General features: G+C 38.7%; 1 protein-coding gene across 1 annotated transcript in view; it reads right to left on the bottom strand.

Annotated features, from left to right (window-relative positions):
* Positions 1 to 11,516, bottom strand: part of LOC104499304 (chromosome unknown open reading frame, human C10orf107) — a 39,908-nt gene that overhangs the window by 26,783 nt on the left and 1,609 nt on the right. The window contains exons 2-3 of the mRNA XM_010142793.1: positions 9,639 to 9,783; positions 5,379 to 5,451 (exon numbers count right to left, since the gene is read on the bottom strand). Of these exons, the coding sequence (XP_010141095.1) occupies positions 5,379 to 5,451; positions 9,639 to 9,783 (218 nt within the window). The remainder of the gene's footprint in view (positions 1 to 5,378; positions 5,452 to 9,638; positions 9,784 to 11,516) is intronic.

Genomic DNA, 11,516 nt, shown 5'->3' with positions numbered 1-11,516 from the left:
AACATCGGTGTATCAAAGATTCACGCCGCCAGACTAATTTAATAGTTTATTTAATAAGATAACTGATTTTCTAGACAAAAGAAATGTGAGAGACATGATGAATTCATGAGAGGGCAGGAATATCATACAGATGGGACTGAATGACCTTGAAGACTATTCACTCTTGTATTCAATGATAAATTGTGAGGTGACATCGTAGGGACATAATTTTTTTAAAACATACTGTGTGCTGGGAGCACCTCAGCTGGAAAACACAGTAATCAAGGAGAACCAGAACAGCAGACCTGTGATGGGACAGCTGCATGGCACAGGTATAAAATGTCATTCGAGGACCTATCATGTCGGCCACTCCCAGCAGAGACAAAGCACTATTGATACTGTACAGGCCTTGCTTTTATCTCAGCAACAATATTACGTCAGCTTGGTCACTTATGTTCAGACAAAACTGATTTAAAGTGGAACAATTATAGAGAAAGGCCAATGGGATGACTAGAGGCTGGTACCTGTGGAGGTATGCACATATTGAATGTCCACCTGAAAAGCAAAGATTAGAGAAGTCCAGCTAAGCAAAGGCTGAGTAAGAATGCTGCTCTTCATGCACTAGAAAAATAAACACTGGGGATGGAACAAGAACTAAAGGGCAATACTGGCACAAAGCCAAACGCACGTAACTTCGTCATGAATACGCTTCAACTGGAAATTCAAAGTTTTATAGCCATCACAGAAGCCAGGCACCAGGGCAGCTTTCTCACTGGAACAGGAAAACTGAAAAAAAGAAGTTAACTTAAACCAGAGTTTGACAAGTTTCTGAAGAGGATTATACATGTTCTCTGATGAGAAAGTGGCACTAGAGCTGACCCTTCCAGTCCTATGCTCTCCTTTCCTTCAAAGTCGTCTTGATGTCTTTGCCGTGGTGATATTTATAAAACGAAGCTAGAGAAAATCAGCTCGGTGGCTTTTAAGCACTGCAAGTATCTGAAAGCTCCAAGCTTTGGGAAGCACGCACTCCATCAGCCGGGGAATGAGTCTCTCTAGCGTGAACTGATACACTTATGGAAACATTCTGGTTTCATACATCTTTAAAATGCAGTTCTCAAGAAGCCATTGAGCAAATTTGTTTAAACAATGATTGATTAACCAACCTAAACATGCAACACCTAATGAGGATTACATATCAAAGTCGAGTCTCAGATTTCAGATCTTTTTGCCACCAGAAAAAAAAGCACCATTAGCTTTCAAATAGTATATTTTTCCTATCCACCCCCTTAAATTCAAACACAGAAAGGATTCTGTTCAAACTTTAAAAAAAAAAAAAGCCAACCTGCAGTTGGGTAAAGACCAGACACAGTCTGGAAGGTTAATGTTTCAGAAAGTAAGGAAGACATGGAAAGAAGGCATTAAAGGATACTGTTGGAACTCAGTATGGAGGATGGTACCAACTGACTGCTGTAATACTGAATCTGCACTGCCATTAAACTTAACCTTCGATATTTTTATTGCAACCTGACCCACTATGACATCTCTAAAGAAAATTACATTGTATGCTACTATTTCAAGAAGTGAAACTTAGCTAGTCAGCTGGGCCATAAAAGAGAGGATTACTCCATCAGGCTGGCTGAAGCAACTAGGAATAAAACTAGATTTACCAACCACATTATTTTTATTAGGAAATGCTTCAAAGCAGACATAATCCCAAAAGACCTTCGCCTCACTCTATCCAAAAATACACAACAGAGAGCAGCAAAAACATGAAGTGTAGCATAAGGTACAATTTGTAAATGTGAGGGAAAAAAACCCCAAGATGTGCTGTAATGTATAATCCTAACAAAGCAAAATGAATTAATGGAACATATAGAAAAGAACAAAAACTTTAACACAATTCATGTATTAACAATGTAAACCTTTGTTATAAGACCTGATGTGTTAATAGGAATTGCTCTGCTGAATCCCTGCACATCAAGATTTAGCCAGTACTCCTTTTGCTTTCTTTGAAATTGCAGGCTAATATAGGTGTACTAAATCACAGCGAGAGAGTAAAACCAGAACGGGCAGAAGGAAAGACAGTATCTATAACAACAGTAATCCTGAGAACTCTGCTCTGTTAGCACTACACGCATTTTCTGTTGGATCATAGCTGCCAAACAGCTAAAGCACTTCTGTAATCATTCTAAACGTGGGGAACCGCTCAAAAGAGTAACAGAAAAAAAGCAACAAATTTACTTGGCAATCTTAGTGCTCCTCACTAATTCCTTGTGCCGTCCTGTTTTCTAACAGGTATTCATGCATACATAATATATAGGTCTTTGTAGATCTGGAATGAAGGAGAAATAAAGGGTTTGCTAGCTGCAAAGGCAAGTTTTAAATTTTAAATACTGCCAAAGTAGGTTAGACATATGATTTGTTTTATCATCTAACTGAGCATTCACATCTTTCATTTTTAACCTTTTTTTTTTTTTCCTAGGCAATATGATCACCTCCTGCAGTTTGGTTTAAAGGCTTTAGCCAACACAAAAATATATTTAAAGTAGCCAGGCATTTGTTACCTTATTTTTATGACTTAAATGCTGTCTGAATTTTACAAAGGTAGTTCTATTTTGTTGGCTGCAAACATGGAATATTAATCAGACTGTAAAGCTCCTCTAATGACATGCCACATTTAAGAAATTTTGTTAAGTGGCATGGCCACAGATACTGTATGCATAATCTAACTGAATTTTGAGTCATTTCCCTTCTCTTGTCTGATTTTATTCTACACAGGAAATGACAGGGTCACTTGGAAATAACTGCGGCGAAAGATCAAAAAGGAAACCTGATTGAGAACACTCTATAATTGCCTGTGCTAGAGAAAAAATAAAATCCGAGGAGTTTACAATCCATTGCTGCAAGACTTCTCGGGAAAACACATACTGTGGTTTCTCTAAAAGGATACTTATTACAGCACTAAGTGCTGCTTTGATTTGATGTCACTGCATCTGTGTACAGGAGTGGGTCTTCTCGTTAGGCTGTTGGGCTTTTATCCTGCAGGTAATACTGCTGGCGTACGTGGAGCACAAATCTACCCCCCGAGCTAAACCAAGCCGCTTCAGTCGAAGCAAATCAGCCCAGCTGGAGCAAGTAATTTCTCTGACCTGTCTCAGTCGTCATTTGCAAAAGGAGATCATAGTGTAATTTAGCTCTCGGTACACCATGGATATTGTTATTTGGACAAATTTGGCCACTGCAATTTAAGGTTCCCTGTTCCAAATTAACAGATTTTTATTGCTGGAGCTAAAAGAAAACTTTTCAGACTTTAGACTCAGTTTAGAGTAAGGATCACATCCTTGTAGGCCATGGGGTGTCTACATGGGCTTTTTTTTTTTTTTTTTTTTTTTTTTTTTTTTTTTTTTGGTGGTGGTAAGACATTGATGTACACAGCAAGAAAGCAGCCAGCCTTTCAGCACAGATTTATCATCTCCTTTCAGCACACACACTTCCCAGTCAATCTCCTGCCCCGCTCTGTTCCCTGAGCAGACGTGAGACTCCACACACGCTCCTGCCACAGCCGTACGCGCCAAACCACACCAGCCCCACAAACTCATCTGGGTCTGAGCTGCTCATCTGAGGGACTGCAACACAGAAGCTAATGCTCTCCTTTATGGATAAGCATTTCTAAATACAACCAATCGTAGCAGAAGAACTTGAAGTTCACGCTGGGTTCACCTCTCATCACATTTCACCACACAAAGCAAGTGCAAACAACGCCATAAATTTGTATATGCAGCTTCAACGCCTTGAACGGTTACTTATTGAAGAACAATGTATCTCCCTATCAAAATAAACTCTCCAGGAATATAAGCATTGATTTTCTTGGGCATTGCATTGTGGTTGGACAAATTAAAGACTCTGCCATGGCACTCAGAATACAAACCAGATGGATTGAACTGAACTGGTAAGGTAAGGGGGTTTTTTACTGCATAGGTAAGAAACAGCCCTAAAACCGTTATGGCTAAAAATGGTCACAAAGGTTTTTGTGACAATTACAGTTGTAGATTGCACTTGGTCCTTTGACGGACCATCACCAAAGGAGTTCACAGAAACACATTTCTGCCAGTTCCTAGTGGAGGTGGCACCTTCAGACAGACTGTGCAGAGCAACCACTCTACCGTAGCTGGGACGGTGTACACTGACCTCAGCCACCGAGGGTGGTTAAGAAAGCACAGACCTTTCTCTTAAGCTGGTCTGCGACTGGGAAGATACATTACCCACATTTACACAAACTTAATCAATGCCTCTTAAAAAATTATTTAACAATTAGAAAGTGATAACCAGCCATTGATCTTATTAGGTTATATCAAAAAACCACCAAGTTAACACAGTAACACTGAAATCCTGCTCTGCTTCTGTAAAGACACTTCTGTCACTGATTTAATCACAGCTGGAGTTTTAACTCACCTTACAGATGACAAGAATAGTTTCCAAACATTTGCATACATGTTAAGAAAAGTCCTTCTTTTTTTTATAATAGGACTATTTAAAAACAACATGGAAGTAAATTATCCCACACCATTTACAGGGTCAAAACATCAGCTTAAAGCATAAAGAAAATTTTTCCAGTGCATTACTTTTAACTTCACTGTGCACCAATAAGCTAAAATATAAGAGCCATCAAAAAAATTCCACTACCGTGCCTCTCTGAGCAACCAGTTCTCTCCTGATATAAATTAGAAATGTAAATCCTTCCTAGAGTATCGTGACATAGATCCTCAAAACACACAGTCAGGCTAAAGGAAGGTTTATTTCATGAATTGAATCTGTCCATTTGATTGAAGGCCACATCCCGCATCAGTGCATTTTCCTGCGTGTTTTTTCATGTAGAACACATGACAAAGTTTACAGTCAAGCCAGTTCACTGTAATTAACCGAATGCTTTCGACACGCTGCATTTCTAGCTAGCTTGTACTGTACAGCCACTATAATTAACTGCTGGTGGCTATAGTAGAAGCAAAACACTACAGAAACAGGGATACATAAATGTGGTCAGACCAGGCTTGGTACACAAACTTTTCTACCTTTGATTGCTGATTATTTTAAAATAGAGTCTGACTCATGCATTGCCAATTCAAATTTCATGCATCATCTTAGAAATACATACACAAAAGTATTCCTGATTTCACGCAACCAACATCTTAACTGAGCAATACATTTCCACTTTTCTGAAATCCAGAATTATTTCTGAACATGAGGATCAGAACAACTAACTTGTATTCTTTAATCAGCCATTTTATGTTGGCAATGCAGTAATGTTGACATGAAGTTGCTTTGAGCAATATAAAACATATGCCACGGTGCATTCATTAGAAAACTCTGCATAATGAGTTCCATCTATATAAATTACTTACCTCATTACTTGCCACCAATTCTTCTCCACGATGGTGGAAGAGGTATTCATATAGTTTATAGTGTTTAAATAAGCTGCAAAAACCAAAAGAATATAGCACTGTTACGGCTGTACATCTTTGGAAAGGTAACAATATTTAAAATTCTGTTAACTAAAAGCTACTCTCCAGCATGGTAATATTCCAAGTTTTAAAAAGAAATGGTTGTTTAACTTCAGTTACAGTATGCAGAGTATTTAATTTACAGGATTTGCTATCAGGTGGCCATAGAAAATACAGTATGATACTTATAAATAGACCCACTTTATTCTTATGAAATTGAACTCTGAGAGTGCAAAGTTCTACTCTGAAAAAAGTAATTCCTGAAACATTTATCACCAGGATACTTATGCCTTTAATATCAGCAACAGAGGACAAGAAGGAAACGAAGCCAAATCAGCTTTTGGATTCTGGGATGGGCTGCCAGTCCAGGGAGCAAGTTTGATCTTGGAACACCAAAAAAATAAAGAATGGAAGCATTTATTCTCTCAAGGTCATGTTGCAAAACCAGTGTGGTAATTCCTCAAAGAAAAACTAAAGAACTAAACTGACACACTGGAGTTTTGTGTATTAAAACTAAAGTAACTTTAAGGAGACTTTCTCAATGGCCTAAAATATTTATCTTCCTTAAAACACGTATGGCTTTCCTTTTCACATGTTTTAAATGGTTTTCCTTGTTCCCACTCCTAATGATCAATGATAGGACATTTGTTTAATCAAAGGTTTGGTTTGTCACAGTCCATTTGTTACAATTACTTGTTCGCTTAAAATCGTGATTCAGAACTTCTGGCTTCTGTCGTGTCATTTTGACACATGATGTAAAACACAGCTTTGCAATTTCATAGCAAGTCCAGGTTGAAGAACAAGTCCAAGAGTTGATTGTGCTCCTGCCTGATGTACCCACAAAAGGCTCAGCAATATTTGCAGGGAACATCTGTAACTGCGCCCTGTGTGTTCTGGCTAAGGACAGGACATGTTTTGGTTTTTTTTTTCTTAAGCAAGCCCTCAACTGCGACCAGTTTTGCCTCTTTGCTTGGCACTGCAAGGCCACATCTGGAATACAGAGGCCTCCTGTCAGGAGGGCTTTGAACTAGATGGCCTCCAGAAGTCTGGACGCTTGTGTACGCACTGTTTTAGCTGACTGTCCTTCCCTGGATCACCGTCTGTACTTAAAGCAGCCACACGCCACTGCCGCAGCACCAGAGGTTCTACGGACTACTGGAGACCAGAGCTCTAATTTCCGCAGTGCTGAAGTGCTGACGAACCATATCAGTGGTTCTTCCAGCCCACGAAAGCAGCTTGGAATTGGGAGAATAAGCTGGCAGTGTGGCCTGCCTCTCTTACAAGGCGACAGTACATCTTCCAGCAGCTGGTCAAATGCATCTGGGAAACTTTCAAACGCATTCTTACCTCAGCAGGCATAGAGGTTTTGCACATATGCACAGATGCATTTCCTAATTTGGTGAGAAGCATTATGCCAGCCTTGTTGAACATTCGGTTCTTTAAGTGCCATATGAAAGTTTTACTCTACAGTTACGTTTAATACAGTCACTCGATTACCATTAGTGAAAAAACAAATTGGTTTCCCAAATTGCATGAGGTATTTGGCTACTATAACCTACAAGTTCCTGTCCCCCAAACCCAAAGCACATAGGCAATTAATTGTTACAATATTTGCCACTTCATTTGCAGTACATTTTTATCTCAGTAATTTATCAAAGAGTTCCTGCCGTGTTTCACTGGAGATATAGGAGTTATGTTTAAGCAGACTTCAGGACTTAGTCTGGAAATGACTCACACCATTTTATGAAAATACACGTCCCCTCCCGTACACACCTATTACATGGTAAAATTCTGACAGGGGTTATTTGAAAAGGACAAAAAATATTTATGAATGTCAGAGACACACAAGAAATAACGTATAGATCTTTCAAACTGCACTGGCAGAACTTAACATTTCAAACTTTTTTCTTTTATTTATTCCAGTGTCTTGGAAAGGAGCCAGATTTACAGCACCTGAAAATCAGCTCTCCCCCTTCCCCGCTAAATGTGTTACGATCTTCTTTATGGACTCTGTTAAATGTACAGATAATTTATAATGTTCCCTAAAATATAAGGCATTCCTTCTGGCATTTCTGCATTCTATTTATTTTTAAACAGAACTCTGTTCACCCTGGCATCCTTAATCCTATATGAAGGAAATAATTCCTCCATCTAATGCTCTTTAAATCAAATCATGCAAGCTATATAGCAGTATTTATTTTGTGACAACAGTGTAGTTTTCTTTCTTCTGTCAGGAATTACATAAAATGCTTTTTTGTTTGTAGCTATTGTGGACAATTAAAAAATTTCATACCAACGTTTGTAGCAATTACACAAAAATAATTTTACTCATGGAAGTAAGACAGTTAAGAATAGACTTCTTATGATGTCATATGAGAATCTGAAGGTGATTAGGAATGACATATTTCCCTAGCTCCGCTGCTTCCTGAAAGAAAATGTCAAGGGCTATGTTGATGTGTGTTTGCCTGAGGAGACAAGATAAAAAGATGATAACTGTCACCTTCCACCGAACCTGGAGATGTCATTAGAGTTGCTGCATAGTTTGTGCCAAGGTGGTTAAACATTTGTCCCTGTTTCCATTATGAATCCCCCGGGTTTATAGCTCACCTGTAAAAATGTGTTCTGAACTAGAACATGTCATACTATCTTGTGTAGAAAAAGAAAGCTATAGGCCTATCACTTAAAATTGAACAAAAAGAAAGTGAGGAACAAGAAAAAATGTTGAAGTAATACATTAATTTGAATTGTAATAAAACTCACTCAGCCTGCTTGTGAGTTCATAAAGTTCAAAACACACCCGCATAAGTGTGCTGACTCAGTTCTTATTTAGAAAAAAATAATCAAATGACTGGAATAATGGATTGTGTAAACCAGACACATTTCAGCGTATGTCTATGTGTCCATGATAAGCTCCTACTTGTAATAAACTGAGCAGTTTGAACATACAAACACGTATTTGGTGGCCAAAATATAATTCTGTTGCAAAAGTCTTGTGGTTTGAATTTATTCCCAGTCAGTTAATACTTTGGTGGTAGTAGGATGGAGCACCTTATCCCTTGCATGAAATTCTTCAACCGTGAAGGAATTGCTTCATGGAGAAGCTCTGTCTCAATGGATGACTTAGGCAAGAGCTATAAACATGCTGTTTGGAAAGACCATTTGCTCCAAATAAATATACAAAAGGCACAGCCGGGAGGGGAGAAGTGAAAGAAGTTGAGACATCTTAAGTGCCAGAATTCCATTCAGTATAGGGCTAGTACTTGGCAGGACATTAGTTTGCCTTGACTACAGAAATTTGAGATTTGAGATGTTCTCTTTTCACATGGGAAGAACCTGCAGTTCTTCATATTTTCCATGAAGAAGAAAGAAAAAAAAAATCAGTGCGCAGGGGAAAGAGAAAAACTTTACAGCCCACTTTTAAGAGAAATCACCTGTGATGTGTTCAAATCCCCAGTCGGAATCTGAGTGCTCTAAATGGGAAAGCTATCCACCATCCTAGGATTTTTGCTGTTTTCAAGAGGAAATACTTTTCTGCATCCAGAAAAACACTCTAAAACCACTTCTTTTCCCAGCAAAAGAACAGTCAGAAAATTCCCAACAATTCTATGTATGGATCAGTCATGACCTTTCTCACTTGTTATGCTCATCTGTCACAAAATGTCTGTCTCTCTCTCACTACCATTCCGGTCAGAAAACAGGCTGACAGGCTACACATGTAGGAGAGTATGAGCATATATTACAGCGGTACCTTTTCCATTCCCTGCCTCCCTGTCCCTAACAATCACGGGGGCGCCACAGCTTGAGAACGGTTCTGTCCATGTAGGGGGAACAGTGGTATGCAAGAACAGCAACCGTCTTAACTATGGCATTTCAGTGGAGAACGGTCTGTAGACGTTACTCTATAGTTAAGACTTTACACGGAGAGGTGTGATTGGCCGCTACCAGACCCTTAGTGTTTTTCTCGGCTAAATAAGACTTACTCTTCTTTCTCTTTCTGTGTCTCTATTTAAAAACTAACACCTGTCACAAAAGCTTCTGATGCAGATACCGAACTTCTGATAACTTCTTACATAATATATATATATGATAACTTAGTTTATCAGCCGATTTCCCACCATGTTAAATTACTCAATTAAGAAATAATGCTATAGAAATAAATACCTGATATTCAAGTAATCGATGATTGCTTTGGCTTGCTCAGTGTTGAAGAAACTCAGGTCACCACTTCCTTCTGAATCGGCTTCTCCTATTCCAACCATTGCTCTTCCAAGTTCCTTTAAATTATCGCCTAAGGTCATATGTTTGTCTGCAAAGTAATCCCAAAGAACAGAAACTAAGTATAAACATTATAGGCTGGGGGGTTTGGGCCCCTCTTAATTACAAGACTTCCTGCAGTTACGAGCCTCATAGAAACTTGAAAAGCTACAGCAGTCGAACATTTTTGTCTGTTGCCATTATTCTTATCAACAAAATATGCATTAAAACTCCATCACAAAATCATTAATCCGCCTTCATACTGTAAGGATCACAGTAATGGGTGTTTAAGACACTACAGTTTGGCCTCTTACGCAGCGATAACCACCGGCAGAATAGTATGTAAAACTGAGATGCAGAGTGTGTTTATCTTTAAAATTAACTTACAACTGTTTCTGTATTGTAAAAACTGTTCTTCTGACCATGGTCCTTGCAACATCAGCCATTAATGCAGGAACAGATATTAAAAAGGGGAACTGATTTTTTTGGGAAGTGCTTACGGTCATAATTGATTAAACATGAATATTCATAATATTCTGCATGAAATAAACTTGGAGACACTTTTGCGCCCTCGCAAAATAGAGAATTACATTTTTACCCTGGAAATCAAAACCAAATGCCAAAGCAGCTTTGTCTTGAAATTTAAATTATTTTTGTTTATTGTCTCAACAAAGAGGAAAATCTGAAATCTATCAGCGTTTGTTGAACCTGTAAGAAGGCAGGATTCATCTTTCTAGTCAGCTTACATGAACCTCGGTAGAGTTGAGACAAAGTTTTGAGCACAATTTACTTGTTCTTTTCAAGCCTAAAAAAGATCTAGAGTAGAAAATGGGGAAATATCCACCAGTGGCGAAAGAGATTAATTTTTCTTATTGTTTTTTAACTTTCATCTGATCCCCTCCTTGGTTCTTTGTAGAGAAAACAAATTAAAAACCTTACAAGACTCTGGTCTTTATAGTTTTGCCCTTTAGCGCTACAGCAATCAAAACCCCAAAAATTTCACCTCAGTTTTCAGTAACAGCATGATATAAATAACCATAATGGAAGCAACAAGAAAGAAATGTAGAGTGTGGAGGAAATAAAAGCCATGGGAAATGAGAAAGAGTAACAGAACGAGAAATATCACAGTTAGTAGGGAAGCGAAGTCACGTAAAAAGGTCATGAGAAGTCACAACACCCAAGCCGAGGTCTGTCGCCTGCTAGTTCAGATTTTCTCTTTTCTCTGCACCCCTGATTTTCAGCCCCAGTGAACTCTCTCAGGAAGGCTCTCACAGCGCTTCTGTGACGTATGAAATGCTTCACCCTCCATGGATAGAATATGAATCAAATCAAGTAACTCGTTTTGGCTTCCTGTCAACAAAAGCCTCCAGTTTCCAAATCTCAATTTTCCTCTCTCCTTTACCAGCCTTAAACGAGTTTCCACTACCCTCCTTCTCTAAATCCATTCTTCCTGCTCCATGCTATTCTTGTTATTATGATCAAATCAGCTCAATTCTCCAGGCCGCTTGGGTCCAGGGTAGGGAAGGAAAAGCAAACGGTCATTAATTCAGAGACGTTAGCATTTTGCTCTTAGTTGCAATGTTTGGTCTTGGAACTTGCACCAGTTGAGAACAGTAATTACAAGGAAATTCACCTCAGCCCTGGGCTACAGCATACCTTGTAAGATGGATTATTCAGGGAACTTAGCTGTGAAGAAAATGTACAAAGTCTGCTGTAAGCATTTACAAACTGCATTTTATTGCCATAAAAGCCACGTCTCTTAGCCAATTCTGCACAGATTTCAGC

The sequence above is a fragment of the Buceros rhinoceros genome, unplaced genomic scaffold (genome assembly GCF_000710305.1).
Source record: "Buceros rhinoceros silvestris isolate BGI_N320 unplaced genomic scaffold, ASM71030v1 scaffold10429, whole genome shotgun sequence".
Lineage (NCBI taxonomy): Eukaryota > Metazoa > Chordata > Aves > Bucerotiformes > Bucerotidae > Buceros > Buceros rhinoceros.
Note: the sequence above shows the minus strand (reverse complement) of the source record. Positions and strands in the feature narration are given on the sequence as shown.